Source organism: Corvus brachyrhynchos, unplaced genomic scaffold (genome assembly GCF_000691975.1).
Source record: "Corvus brachyrhynchos isolate BGI_N302 unplaced genomic scaffold, ASM69197v1 scaffold9, whole genome shotgun sequence".
NCBI classification, from domain to species: Eukaryota; Metazoa; Chordata; class Aves; order Passeriformes; family Corvidae; genus Corvus; species Corvus brachyrhynchos.
This window is the reverse complement of record NW_008240037.1, coordinates 525,943-541,902: the sequence shown is the minus strand read 5'-3', so window position 1 is coordinate 541,902 and position 15,960 is coordinate 525,943. Positions and strand designations below refer to the sequence as shown.

The 15,960-nt window shown below is 36.5% G+C and overlaps 1 protein-coding gene across 1 annotated transcript; it reads right to left on the bottom strand.

Annotated features, from left to right (window-relative positions):
- Window positions 1-2,902: 2,902 nt before the first annotated feature.
- Window positions 2,903-15,278, bottom strand: CUNH12orf50 (chromosome unknown C12orf50 homolog). Its single transcript, XM_017743903.1, has 12 exons — window positions 15,270-15,278; window positions 13,681-13,804; window positions 11,456-11,620; window positions 10,174-10,249; window positions 9,966-10,081; window positions 8,579-8,698; window positions 7,238-7,345; window positions 5,891-5,998; window positions 5,473-5,667; window positions 3,932-4,021; window positions 3,283-3,374; window positions 2,903-2,929 (listed from the first exon to the last, which is right to left on the bottom strand). The coding sequence occupies exons 1-12, from the start codon at window positions 15,276-15,278 to the stop codon at window positions 2,903-2,905; spliced, it is 1,230 nt and encodes a 409-aa protein (XP_017599392.1).
- Window positions 15,279-15,960: the final 682 nt, after the last annotated feature.

Below are 15,960 nucleotides of genomic sequence, written 5' to 3'. Positions count from 1 at the left end.
AGGGCCTTACTGCATGAAGGCTGCGTATTCTCAGTTTCCTTGGGTCCCTCTCTGGGGCTTTAATGAGAGACACAACTAGGCAAGATAAAAAAGTGTAACAGGGAAATTGTCTGTGATCTGGAAAACAAACAGGTATTTTTATTCTTTTAAGAATCTTAGTGTCTGAAGCTGTGAAACAGAAATCTTAATTAAGGATTTGATCACATAAAGCACTTGATCCCTTTATGTTCCTCTGATTTCTGTCAAGAGCAGTTAACACCTTACAGGAACTGTAAATATCTTGTTGAGTCATATATTAATGTGCAATGTTGAGGTATGTTTTTGGTATCTGTGAATTCCTGGGTAGAGTAAGTGATGACTAAAAGAACAGTATTTGTAATTTCTCTACAAGAAGCTCCAGGGAAAAGAGATAATGTATTGAAGCTGTGATTCCACAACATTTGAGGATCAGCCCAGTATTACTCTCATGGCCATGTCCTTTTCCCTCTGCTTTCCTTGTCTTTCCCTTGAGCTGAGCCTGACACTTAGCCCAATGATCTGCTGGGATATTCTCATCTTAAGATGCTAGAAAATAATTTTCTTTTGGCTTTGGTTTGTTGGGTTGCTTCTTCAGGGTGGGGAGGTGGGTTAAATTGTATCAGGAGGTGCCTTGTTCTTCATGATCCCTGTCAAAAAGTGCTCAGATTCTATAAAGGACCTCTTAAGACTGATTTTTTGACACCACAGTAAAAGGAAGAGGAAGATAGTATGATAATCATACGACCCTTCAGATGCTGGGAGCCCCAAGCTGAATGGGCCTTTGACCACAGCCCAGCACACCCTGCAGATTCCATCCACGGGAACGCTACCCCATTTTGGTCACTGGAACTCTTGCAAGATTTTCCCAAAGAAGCCAACTATATTCCTCATTTCTACTGTCAAACAGAAAGGATGTCCACCTGAGAACTTGCTGCACTGTAAATAAAGGTGAGGCCAGGCAGGGAGTGTAATCACCCGTACCAAGCAGGGGCTGCCACTATTCCAAGGAGCTGGCTGATTTTCTCCTGTGGTAAGGGATCTGTGTGGCACAAACCAGCAGGCAGCACATACAGCACAGAACAGCCTGCACTTACACATAACAGAATGCTAGAATCAGACCAGAGTAACAGCATTTGCCCATGCCCATTTATGGTCTTATTAAATTTAATACTCTAAATTGTGGAGACATTGGACAAATAGCATATGTAAAATTTATATTTCTTTTATGGGAAAAAAAAGTGAATTAAAAGCCTTTATCAAGATATTTAAAAATAACTTGATACAACAGCCTTCTGAACTGAGATTTTAAATTGCTTCAGGCAGGCAACACGTGAAATGTTGCTGCAAAGCATCATGTGCTAGAATTTGAAACACCAATGTCTAATTAGAGCTGGGGGAATATTTCCAACACAGCTAGTCTTTGATTTTAAAATGATGCTTCTAGTTTTGTACATTTTCACTTAGCTAAACCAGATCCTCTAGGTTTCTCTATTCTTCTCTTGGTTAAGAAAAGTGATACATAACTGCAAATGTCTATAATCAGTACATCATTTTCTAACTTGAATGATTAAAAATTAAATTTCAAAAGAAAATAAAAATTACAGCACTATTGAAATCATGTCAACAAAGTAGGGCAGAGAAATGTATGACTATGTTTCTCATAGAATAATAGAATAATTTCAGGTAGAAGTATCCTGGAATGTATCTGATCCAGCCTCATGTTATAAGCAGTCACAGAAAAAAAGGCTCCAAGGTGGAAAAATGCTCACAGTTACAGGTGTCACCAAGATAATTATTGGATCCTAGTGTTACAGAAATAAGTTTGAAGGGCTCTCTTCAAAAGCTGATTATGTTGTAAGAATGACCAAAGGTCAGGTAAATGCAAAACAACTGAAAAAACATCTGAGACAAAGATATGAAGTCATGTATATGTAACACTTCAGTATGAGGCTTTTTTCCCCAGAACATAATATTGAAGTATCCTTCTTATCAGTCTTCCTCTCAGTCATTATACAACTCTTCATATTTTAGTTTAAAATGCATGTAAATACATATCTCAGCTAATTGTGAGAATTTCCTTGTGAAGTTCATTTAGTTCATAACACAGTTCTGCTGCTCTGCTAAAATTGCAAAATCTCAAGATCAAATTCAGACTGAGTCCCCAAACATCTGGCAAAACAGCTAAACCATCTAGGAATCTGGCTTTTGTACAGAAAACTACATTCTAGAATGCATTACACTATTGCTGTTTACATTAAAAGTCCTCTGAAACTGCTAAGTATAACTAATAGTATTTATTCGTATTAGGAATTATGCCTTAAACATTTGTCAAATAAAATAGGGGAAGACTCTACTTAGGGATCTTTTTCTCTATGTACTATTACTATCAGTCTTGTGGTGTAGAGCCGTAGTCTGTAAAAATAACTTCAACTGCCAAATTTTCATAGTAGATTAAATTTAGTGAATATTGATCTTTATATTTGACCATGCAGAGCATACTTTTAAGAAGTTTTAACCAGTTTTGAAACACTGTAGTGTATGTCCTTCCCGCACCTTCTTTTTGGAATGTGCAGTTTCTTTGTCTTTGGATATTCCAGTTGATAATTTTCTTATTTCCCTTTAGATGTTTCTTTTTCTCCTTTTCTATTCACTTCCGTGTCTTCTTTACTCTGCTGTCAAAATAGATACAAAATTCTGTGCATAATTTCTTAGAGTAAAACTACATGAACTTTCAGAAACATTTTAAGAAGTAAAATTTCAACATGAAACATGAGATAGAGGTTCTAATCTCAGCTTTCAAGACAGCTGTAAAATGCATGAATGGTCTTTAGAGTATCTTGCAAACGTTTTGTAGCCTGAGTCCTTTCATGAATTCAGACCTTGGCTAGTTATTGTCCAGTCTTTTCTGAAGCTTCATGAACAATACAGCAGAGAAACAAATAGATCAAACTCATATGATCTCTACTGTGTTTGTCTGGTGCTAGAAACCAAAACCTGCCTTTTGTAGCACCTTACTTTAAAGGCAGGTACACATATTGCTTTCATATAAGTATTATTGTAAAAAAATTAGAAGTCACAGGTTAGTTATGCAGGCAAAGGTACATGTCTGCAAACAAATAAAACTAATAACTGCTCTTTCAGCTACTCAGCATTAATCAGAATCTTGCAGGTTTTGACTGAGAAAGTCTGCCTACATTTTCTAGGTGGGCAGAGACATGCCAATTTTCCTAAAAAGGCTGAATTGTTACCATTTCTATCAGTTACCTGAGTGGTTGTTTTAAATTTAGAGAACGATTTTGCTCGTGGATTTCTTTTCCTCCAAGTTGGTGAATTAGAAGATCCTGAAGTATATTGGCCTGTAGGAAAAACATACACATTGTTTCTTAATTTCAGCCACAATTTCAGGAAACACTCCCTTAGTCTGATATGTGAATTAAATATTACACTGGCTGAAGTTTCAATGAATGCATCAGATGAGTTAGACATCACCTCTGAAACACAAGCTAGTATTACAGGCAGACTCCCTCTAGAACTTTAGAGAAAATTTGTAATACTGCAGCATTTCTGTGAGGGTCGTGGGGACTTCCGAACGAGGAGATTCTGCTATGGACATCCTTGTTTTTAACAAAGGGAATGCTCCTGGGCTGAAGACCTTTCCAAAGGCATCAATAGCTTCTGTTTTATCCCTGCTTGTGAAAGCCCTGTATACAAGGCTATATCGTGTTTTTGTCCTAGACAGTTGATTGTGCCTCAGAATATGCTGATTCATCACAAACCATTTTCTAAAAAGTTTGATTTAAAATTAATATTATTAATATTCTTCTTTTAATTCCATCTTAATGCAATTAATTCAGATAATTAATTTCATAATAATCCTAAAATTTTCAGCTTATACACAATGTGTAAATATTACCATAGTTTTCTGTTGGTATCCAAAATCTCCTATTGGTGTCAGGCTGATTCTTTTGTTTGGAGCCTTTCTGACCATAAGACTCAGGTACTGCTGGAAAGAAAGGCAGCAAAAATGTTAATGATTGTTCTTACAACAAAAATGCTGATTCCCTTTTTTTCAAAAATGACCTACCCTTTTTTAACCTGGAAATTTAATAAAATGTATTCTTCCATAAAGAATATTCTCTCTATAACCTCTATACCAGCTTGTTCACATTTAATGAAAGCAAAAGTTCAAAGGAAAAAGAAAAAAGACACAACTTTTTGTCCTCATGACAAAGCACTGACATCATTGGAATTTGTTTCACTTACTTTTATTCGCTTTAAAGTAGGCATTACTATGCCTGGAATAGGTCCCTGTTATTAGAAACTAAGACAGGGAGGCGCCTCAAAATGCAGGATCAACCCATCTTAAGAGAGATGACTGAAACTGGCAAGATAAAAATCACTTTCTTAACACTTCTGATTATTTAAATTATTTACCACTAAATCTGTTGACAAAGTGACAAATGAAAAAAAAACAATTATGTAGAGAAACCATGGATACAAAAGTGAAAATTCAAATAAACTCCAGATGAGGTACTAGATTGGGTGAGGCTATATATATTAGCAAGATAAAAATAAAGCAAAAGATGCAATAAATCTGAAGCAGATTGTCAGAAAGATGCAAGACTCAGAATCCCACCTGTAGGTTTCTTGTCAAATTAATGACATAGCATGTACCATCAAGAAGACAGTAGAGTAAGATGAAGGAAAGTGTCATCCTTTATGAACAGCAGAAAGAATAGATTCAGTCCTCTGTCCAACATAATTAATTTGAAAAAAATAATACTAATGTTAAACACAAAGGTTTACACTGCATTTAAATTGATAACAGAAGTGTGAATAAGACCCAAACCCTTGTTTATTCAAGACAAAAAACAATTCTAAATAACAAAAATAAATACAAATCCATAACAATGAAAACTCCAGTGAAATCCCAATTATGGAAATATATCCTGCAAAAAGGTTATGAATTTTCCTAGTTCATAACCTACTAGGAAAAATGAGGTTGAACAAGATACATTTCTTGAGACACAACTGAAATTCTACTGCAAAAAATATTTCTACTATAAGTAGTTAGAATGAAATAAGAGCTTAAAGGTGGAGTTTTCAAGGTTTATTAAATATTTGAAAATAATAAGTCACATAAGATATGCTGTAAAAAGTGGGGATCATTATATTTGTGCACATCAGCACTTCATTGCAACCATGAATTCCTGCGGTAAAGACGGCTCAACTATTGTTCATGAATATTCTGTCTGAAAAATTGTAAAGCTTTATAAAATTTTATGTTTCTGTCTATGGATACAGCTGAAATCTAATTGTGAAAACTATGCTTGATCAAATTTACCCTTGCCTGTATTTAGGCATAAATAACTTATTATTCACCTGCAGGGAGCCAGTTGAATCCAGCACAATATAGACAGGCATTTTAAGAATTCTGTGTAAGTAGGAACCCACCAGTAGGTCCATTGAATTTCGGTTTTTGAGTGACAGTCCGGTAGACTACATATGCTGATCGTCGAGGTTCTGGAGAATTTAAATGAGCGTATCTTCCAGTTTCTCTCCCATACGGACTGGTAGAAGCAGTCTCATCATACTTATTTACCTTTTGTTGGTAACTTGGTTTTACTTTGGGGTCCAAAGTGTACATTCCTAAAAGTGAAAATACAACCAAAAAGGTTGTGCTATTATTCAAAATTTCACATAGTGCAGGCAACTGGATGCTGGACAACAAGGTTTTAAAAATGTTCTTTGTAAATAGTCCAATCCACGTATGGGCTGTCCGTATTTGACACTAAGAACAGAAATTTACTAGATAGTGCTAAATCATCTCACAGTTTAGTAAATAGAAATGAATAAGATTTTTTGAAAATACCTTTGCCAGTTAGTGCATTAGCTGAATTTCTTCGTTCCTCAGAAATCCTTTTATTTTTCTTAACTTCCTTACAGTGGTGGCTCTTTACCAGTTCAATGTGGTTTGTTTCTGAGGGTTTAAAATAATACATATTCACTTTTTTTGAAAGCACAAAAAATGTTCATATCCAAAAATAATGTGGTGTTTTGAAAACATAATCTCCTACTTTATATATAGGCCCCTTTGGGTGCAACATGGTTTCACATGTTAATTAGTATTTCCTCCAGCAGAAGATATCTTGAAAGCCAACTAAAAAGTTAACTCTAAATGCAAAAATCAGATCATCCTTTCTCTACACTGCACAGGGGTCGACCTCTGGAACACCCATGGTTGAGCCTATGGAGACCAATCTATGCACTCCAAAGGATGCCTGGCTGAACTGTGAATGACTTCTGCCTGTAGCATCTGGATACATCCTGGACATGGGCAGTGCATGAGCATAACAAAATACTACAAATGATGAAGATAAATTTGCAACAGCACTGGTTGCACAGGTAAACCCCCTTCAAACTACAAACAGAACTTCACAGGGAAAGTTGCATTGTAAAGTAACCACGGTGCTCTTCTACTGGCCCCTGCTATCTTCAGGAAGATGTGGCTTCATTCTTCCTTTTCTCTTGCTAACGTAAATAAGCATTTTTGGCTCCTCTCATTTCCAGACAAAGTGTGGCAGAAATTCTCTACTTCTGCTTCAGTTTATGGGGTAAAGACAAAAAAATGTCCTTTCTTTCCTTTTTACTCTAAAACTGCAAAGAAATAACTGGCAATCTACTTAAAATAACATTTTCTACATTGACAAATATATTCTAGAATTCTCTTGTGAAAAGGATGAAACTTATCATCAAGGTACTTCAGTGTAGGTATTTTAATTTGCTGTATGTGACTAGTTTTTAATAAACACACTTTATCCCAAGTGTTATGTTCTTTCCTTAACTGTTTTTTTTTACTGGTTTTATTAAGTCCTATGTTCTGTGAGATACCACCTACAATCAAATCTGTTTTACTTGGCGGAAGCGGAAAGTGCACAGCACTCAACATGATCTGACATGTAGGCATCAAAGACTTTAGTAACTCAGGGAGTTACTAAAGCCCACATTGAATCTATCAGAGGATGTAAACTGGCAGAAAGAAGCAGAATTAAATCACAACATATAACAACTGCTGTCATCTTGCAGTGAAAGAAATCACGCTGTGAATGGAAATTTCACTTCAGATTGGTTTTAAACAAAATACATAATGTTCACCACACTTGCAGAGGAACAAAAGTAATCTAATCTAAAAATCTGGAAACAAATAATAATGAAGTACCTTTCACATTGGCATACTTTGATGTAATTCGTTCTTTTTCCCAAGGTTGCGCCTCAAATCTGTTCCTATCAACAAATATGTTCCTCTGCATCACAGAACCACCACTTCCTGTAGGAAAGGAGTCTCACAAAGTTATCTATACTCAAGAGCACCCTGAGAAAGGTGAGCAATGCAAACAGCCTGCTTTTTATATGACATCTTTTTAGCTGAAGTGGGTGAAAAAATACAATGAAGACAATGAAACCAAATAGCTGACTCAACAAGGCCCACAAAAATTAGAGAAAATAGTCTGTTAAAAAGAGTTGTTAAATAGTCTGCTAAAAGCTTTGAATACATATTATTGTGAACAGAGACTTAATTATTGAATTGTGGTAACTGTTTATACAGACATAAAGAATATCTAAAAAGAAAGATACTTTTGTACATAAAGGTCACAGGAAAAGATGTAGAATGTAAGATACATTTCCACTGTGCAATACAGTTCTGGAGCTAGAAGACCCACACCAGTTTGCTCCAAGCTAGAGCAAGCAGCCCTTGCATGGTACTGCACTATTTTGCATTGACAAACTAAGGGGGAAAAGAGAATACTACAATTAATACTATTTTTATCATTCATAAATATTTATGAAGAAAAAAGGATTGAATACAACTAAGTATTAAGTAAATTCAAGGAGAATGGAGCATTCTTCAACTTTAATGACATGATTCAATACTGAACTCAATTGGTCAAAACACTGTGCCTTCACTAAGGTCAAGCAAGTTTATGCAGAGGGATCAGATCCTGTTACACAAGCTGCAGGATTGCAGTGTTGTTATATTTCTATAGGATAACTGAAAAATACAAAGCTTATTCATCTTAACTATGGATAGTCTCACAAAAGTAACAGGTTTTGAAAGCATTTTAACTTGAGTCACAGAATCACAGTCACAGAATATTCTGAGTTGGAAGGGACTCACAAGGATCATCAAGTCCAGCTCTAAAATGAATGGTCTATACAGGGATCAAACCCACGACCTCGGCATTGCTAGCACCAGGCTCTAACCAACTTGTCTGCATCTCTACACTTGCTTTTTCATAACTCCACAAATCCCTTTCTTTCCCAAAATCAACTGTAATCTGCATAAAGGATATTTTCAGTACAATCCTAAAATAAGCATAATATATAATCATAAACAATGAGTTTGATTGTTGTAATTAATAGTTCAGCATGAGAAAGAGTGTCTAAAACATAACATATAATAACTCAAAAGCAAAATAGTAAAGTTTAATGCATGCATATTCAGTTATTTTATTTACCACATGACGTTCAGCAATGAGAAGCTGATGCTACAGTATATTACCTCCATTGTCAAAGGATTTATGATCTGTTCTGGGAGTACTCTCTATCGTTAGTCTCCTTTCTGTACTCTCTTTTTCTTTTCTTGTATTAGTAAATCTTGTAGGAATTGTGTTACCGTCACCTGGAAAGGCAAAAGAAAGAATGTTTAGCTGTGTGTAAGCACAGGTAATGGCCCTGACATTCTCTTCCTCCCACCCCTATGAGCCATTAATTAGTTTAGTGCAATTTCTCTTAACCTCTCATTTCATAACCTTCTTTCTATCTTATTAGTTATTTGGATCCTGTCTAGAGTAACTGATGTCTAACTTTCATATTCTATAAGAAAATATCATAATTCACAGACTAAAGAAGATGATAGCTTCAAAGTAAAGACCCAGCTATAAATTACCTGCTTATTCACGAGCTTCTCACTATCCATGAATTATATTTATGAATCCTATCTGAATTTATGGCATTTTCAGGATGCATATCATCATAGTACCTGAAGCCTCAGAGAACTCAATTGAAAAACTGTTTTGGGGAAACATATCTATCCATTTCTCTTAATGTATCTAATGATAAATAAAGACACTTCTTAAAAGGTATGTTCATACATTTGTCATTGACTCCCTCATCTATAGATTAATATATCTATGTATATGTTAGAAATAGTTTATCAAAACTATTTTAATAACAAACATTTCAAATTTAGAAATTAGAAGAGAATAATGAATTAAGAATCATAAGAACTGGGGTAAATATTTATAAATTTGTATTCCTTTGACCCTAATTATGTTGGATAGTCCAGAATCCAAAACAAAATTGAACTCTTTTTGAGGAGGTATTTACTTAATCTAAATTTAGTTATAGAAAAGTCTGATGTATCACTGCATTTTGACATCAAGACACCCAAGACAGCCAGCAGAGATCACGGAGCACCTCTGGAAAAGTGGCTCATCTCACCCTTTGGCATTGTCTGATGATTCAATAAATAGGGGATCATTGGAGTTCCTGTCTCTTTCCACATACCTTAAAGAGCCTAGATGAGAAATTTAAACTACATTCCTAACCTTAGGATGGTTAAAATTAGACTACATAAATCTTTATCATGAAATTATATGAAATACCTATGTTGTGTATGTCAGGAAAGTACACACTGTTAATAGCCCATTTCCAGCTTTTCTGTCCACATTTGATGCAGGTTGTCACCAAAAGTGTGACTAAATATATGGCAAAAAAGAATGCAGTGTTTTTGTAATATGCTGATAAATTCAAATATGTTTTCTTGTAATACTTTATTTTCACTACATTTAAAAAGTGAAGAGGAAGTGCAAACTATGTAATAGGTTCTCCCTGTTACAGCAATTTTAGAAGTGGTAAATACAGTCCAAAGAGATCAAAATACTTGCCTTTCTGCAAGTTTTGTTCAGTAGCTTCCAAGGGTAATAATTCCTCTTGCCATGGTGAAGACATGGTTTTTGTTGATTGGTGTTTGTAAGGGTTCTGAATCCCATAATACTCTCCTACACATGCCCCAGGAGGGAAAAAAAAAACCAACCCTAGAGTTTACTGTATTGGAAGCACTGCTTTAAAGAGTGACTAATTTCATATTTTTCAGATTTATAGCATATATCCCTTATTGCTCTTTCCTCTTCAATATCTGTAACAGTCTTAGGCATCCAGTTAGAAACATCTGTAGGAAATATTTGTAAAAGATTACAAGATAACTATACAAAGACCTTCAATAACTCTTAATGATCAAATATGATAATGACTTTCATTTCTGTTATTTTTGTTTCTGACTGCAACCTGGGCTTCTGGACTGAAAAATGATTACTTAATATTAGGTATTTTAAAGTGCAATGGAATTGCAGTTAAAACACATTTTAAGAAGCAAATGTTGGTTGATTCAAAAGGATTCAAAAACACCTCCAATATTCATTTTCAAAATAATCCATCATTCATACCCACGAGGAGATCAGATTCAACATGTCACCAGGGAGTGCTTGTCACAAAACCTCTGCCCAAAGTTACTATCTTCTGGCAGAGCTGGTGAAGTGAGTGCTCTGGATCTCTCTTGGTTAAGGCCATGGAGATTAGCAAAGCCCTACTTTCTTTATTGTTTAAGTGGCATACTCAGACTGAAACCAAGTTAGGAAGCACTAACAGGCTGCTCTACCAGCCAGCCTGGTGGGCAGGGGGAAAGTGAAAAGTGGCTTGGGGCAGCACAGTAATTGGTTGAGTGCATGCCTAAAAGTAGATCATTCTCTCCCTTTTCACTCTCCAGGAATGTGTAATTTTTTTCCATCCCTATGAATCTCTTATCTCTAAGTGAGATACAATCAATGGTTTAACTGTATTAACATATATGTGTGTATATATATATATATCTATATAAAAATATAAAAACATTCAATTCAACTGATGGAGAGTTTTGCATCATTCTCTTTACTAGATTTAAGAATAACTTTCTCTAAAAAATGACTGCCTACAGAGTTTGGTAAATCAGCTGAAAAAATTACTTAAGTTAAAGTCACACAACTATCTTTTGTAAAAAAGTTGTGACTTCACCTTCACTGACAAGTGCATACAGTCCTTGTTCAAAAATGTGTTTCCCCAGAAGAAAAGTACCTCCTAAACTTGTAATTTCATCCCACAGTTTTGAAGAGTTCTTGATGGCCATCTGAATTAGATTACAGGAGTTAGAAAATAACTGCCTTGCTCACATCTGGTGACTACCAGTTCCAAGATTTTAAAGATTAACTGAAAACTATTTCAAAAAACTTGTCAACAACTCTTTTCTAAAAATGCAATGGTTATTATAACAGATCAGTTGTGAAGTACATTGCAAGAGCTGGCAAACCCATTCAACTTGCTTATAAAATAAAAAAGTGTTTACAGTTGTCTTCCTCTTCATCATCCTCTTCATCGTCCTCTTCATCACTGAGGTTTATAATCAGTGGAGGGTGAATTGGCACTAAAACATTCTCTTGATTTCTGAGTGAGTCTTGACGATGGGCTGGATGCAGAATGCCTCCTTGGACATCCTGTTTCAATGGGACATCTGCAGACAGCATTAGATTTACTTTGTTAGGAGGAAACTAAAGTATCACATCCAGGTTTACACCAGCAGGCATACTTCTGAAACCATTATCAGGATTAGGCATTATCTTGTGCAGAGGTTGGCGAGAGAGCACCTCCCAACTCCAGAAAGTATGAGAAACACAGGTACCAGCTCCTCTGAATGGACACAGGCACTGCTGAATACAGAATTTGAAAAGAGAACATTTTCATCACTGCCCTATTTTAAAAAGCTGCAAACATGCTGTATCACTTGCTACAGCATCCATTTTGAAGAATTTAGCAATGCTAAGCACAGGATTGCTCATTTTAAATTTGAAGACTTTTTGTATATCAAACTAAATCTCAACTGCCTTAACTAGGTACAAAATGTAGATTTGTGAAAGAATATGAAGTTCATGAAAATATCATACACTTAATCAGAAAACAAATCAGAAAATATATTATTTTCCTAAGGAATCTATCTCCACACATAATATTTTCAGCAAAATGACTTTAATACTGAGATAACATATTCCAAGAGCCAGGAAATGCAACGGACTGAAAAGAAAAATGATGAAAAATAGTGAGTCTATCTGTATTATTCAAGCTGACTGATTTGCAACCATAGTATTCTGTGAATTAATAACCAATACTAAAAATACTGAAGTTTGATATATTTTCCAGTCTAAAAGAAAGTGTGGGCATTTTTCTATTATTCCAGTTGTTTTTATTCTTGTACAACTCTTGCTTGCCTATGAGCAGCATGTATATCATGTTAAACCCTTTCTCATAACATGATTGCAGATCAGATTTGTTGCATCTCATGTAAGAGATGTGTAAGATATAGCACTCTAACGTGATAGAGCCTTTTTCACTGTTCAGAACAGGCTACTTTTAGCTCCAGGTAGAATAAGCCAAATCAAACTTAAATTAGTTTAACAAGATTTTTAAGTATTAGAAAAAATTGCAGGTTTAGTATTTGCAATGCTATTGTGGAGCACAGAGACTTTGAATTTGTCCATATCACAGGAAAAAGTGAAAGGGTTTGGTCTGTTTTCTAGTTGTGATTGCCAGACATTGCTCTTACACAGGATACCCTTGCCCACAGTGTCTCTTGGGTACAGCCTCTGACTTGCACCACAGCCAAAAGCATGCCTGTGCTGTCTGTGTATGTGGGAGCTATGCCAAAGGCAGTATGGAGCACTCGAGGTCCTGTCTTGATCCTGTGTGCTTAGTTAGGCTCCACATGCCCAGGTATGACAGGCTACGTTTTTCTGGGGCAACTTCAGGAACACCAGGTTTCATGATGACTTGCTCTCTTCACTCCTGCTTCTGACATCTGTCTTGGTTCTTTGCCCTGGACCCTTATCCTGTTCTGGGTTCCAACCGTCTACCAGGATGCCTGGCAGTCAAGAGCTCCTCTTAGAAATGGACGAGAAAAAAGATCCAACTTGTAGTGGTGGGGTTTTCCAAAATAAGAGTGCTGCCTTACACACTATTACTGTACTTCAGTAAAATGCAACCAATGTTCAAGCCCGAAATTTTTATTCAAAACAATGAACTAGAAATATATCTGCACAAACAGCACTGTAATCTGATGTTATCTCTCCAAGGGGCATCTCATCCACATATGCTGTGCTCTATCAACAGATACTGGTGTCCCTACCAACCTCCTCCTCCCACCACACATACTACTTTTGATTTCTCTTAAATTATTACCTGCATACTAACCATTTGAACTACTAGAGAGATTAAATCTATTAAAAATTCAAGTTAAGCAAGATTTTTATTCTATGGATCTCAGCAACCTAAATGTGACTTCATCTTTTATATCACTAATAGGTGTGACATTTCATAATATGACAGCTAAAACAATTTGTGTGGCAATCTTATTCAAATTCCTTTCTTGCCCTTGAACTTACTGGGATAGCACATCATACCTCATTGATTCACCATGGTGCATTTCCTGACCTTACTATATGTTACATAAGCACTGGAAGGGCATTTTTGTCTATTTCATTACTCTAATGAACAAATTGTTGAGAAAATATTTTTACTCACTGTTACTAGGTGGCAAATAAAGTCCATTTATATTACGGGGTTTTCTGTGAAAGAAGTCACAGCTTATCCTCCTACAGCCTACGGGCTCTGTCTCCCAGAAACAGGAGAACTTGCTGTAGTTTTGCTGCAGGAGAAAACAGTTTTCAAGTGTTGGAAATACAACAATCAAAATGGAATAAATGGATTAGTACATGCTGTGTGAACATAGGATTGAATATATGACAGTTCACACTGCTGTAAACATATGACCAAGACTTTGTGGGACCACATTCTTATAGTTTACAGCATCTCAAATTATCCTGAAGTTTATCATAAGCTCTAGACAGCTCTAAAGTTATCGAGTAAGGTCAATGGTGTTTGGTGATGTAAAATTGTTTCTAGATTAGAATAGGGGTAAGACAGTCTACTTAGTTTACTGCAGACTGTTCATGAGCTGATGGGAAAGGAAAAAAAAAAATCTCCTAAGTCATTTAACCAATGTGGCTGAGCTTCCTTTTCTGTACAATGGGAAAATCAGATCAACCTCCAATAAAATGTGCTGTACAAGTGCAAATCTTGCATTAGTATTGCCTTACTATTAAAGGACGTAGATCTATGAGAAAACATGGGGTAAGAAACACCAGAAAACTGTAAGAAAACCCAGAAAGATTCCCAACAAAAACTGAAAAAAATTGGGACTTGATGTTGAGACAGCTGCTATTACACTGCTCACACCACCTGTCAGCTGTTTTTAAAGATGACAAACAAAAACCTAATGGGAATAATAGACTGTCTACATGGATTTGTTTTTGTTTCTTTACTCATATATGTACTCATACTGCTGCTCTTTCTCTGTTGATCAATGTGCCACCAGCTAAAAAGCCTGCACAATACTGCAGAGATAGTACTTCCACAACGAGTCAGTTCTCTTAGACATACATAAAATTATTGTTCTGCATCTCTGTCTTATCAGAGTTCGCAGTTTTTAGCATCATCTCTGATGATGCAATTCACTTATCCTTAAAACTTGGGGTATGTTCCTCAAACATATGATAAACTTGTAATTCCAAAGAGGCAAGTGCTCATGAGCTTTACCCTCAGTGTGTAAACTCAGGTTTATATCCTGGATGTGATTCAGTTCCCACCTGAGAACTGTAAATGCCAGGGTGGGGGTTATTTCTGAATAAGTTTTTGAGTAATTTCTTAAATGAAAACAAGGCCAGACTGGAAAATATTGGAATATTTGGAAGCAAATTTCTCTCAGTTCCAGACATTAACAGCTACATCTAGGAGCAGCATCTCCAAAAACTTTTGGATTGTAGTCAGTACTCTTGGGCCACCCCCTGAGACACAAAGCCCATCTCCCAGGCATTAACACCTAACTCCCTAGCCCTTAAAAATGGATGGAATAACCAAGAGCCCTAAAACCATCCCTGGATTTTTACCAGGTGGAATGTAAGTACTTCTTTGAATTAAAGCTATCAGCAGTCAGGCAAATCATAATCTTATCCTGAAAGCAGTTTTCTTCCAAATACCAGACCTTCAGATGAAACAAAACTCAGTGGATAGTGTAGCTAAAACAAAAAATTGTTGAATGAAACATGTGGTACCTTCTCCATGTGGTTGAACTGTTGAACTGAACTGAGAGCAGTTGTTAGCCAGGATGGAATGTTACATTTTAACAGTTGCCAACTGCTCCTCCAGCTTGGGACATCAGCATGATGCTGCTGCATAACCTGCCCAGGCTGAACATCTTCCTTTCTCTCTATTGCATCCAAGTAAAATATAGAATATCAGATTGTTTCAAAGAGTCACCCATTCTGGTGCTTTTTAATGTGAAATGGAACAAACTCATTTAGTGAAGCTTAAGTAAAATCCAACTTCTTGCTGATGGAACTGTGGTCTTAAAAACAAATCTTTGATACCACAATGATACCACGGCCTGCTGGGCAACAACAGTCAGAGGGAGAAGTGAGAATATGTGTGAGAGAAAGAACCCTCGGACACCAAGGTCAGGGAAGAAGGAGGAGGAGAAGGTGTTCCAGACGCCGGGACAGAGACTGTCTCCTGCACCCCATGGTGAAGGCCATGGTGAGGCAGCTGTGCCCCTGCAGCCCACGAAGATCCGACGGGCAGAGATGCACCTGCAGCGTGCGGAGGGCCCCACGCCAGAGCAGGTGGATGCACCCAAAGTAGCCTGTGACCCCATGAGAAGCCGGCGCTGGAGGAGGTTCCCGGCAGGACCCATAGACCCAGGAGTCTATAGGAGTCTACTCTCGATGCGCCGGCGCTGGGGAAAGC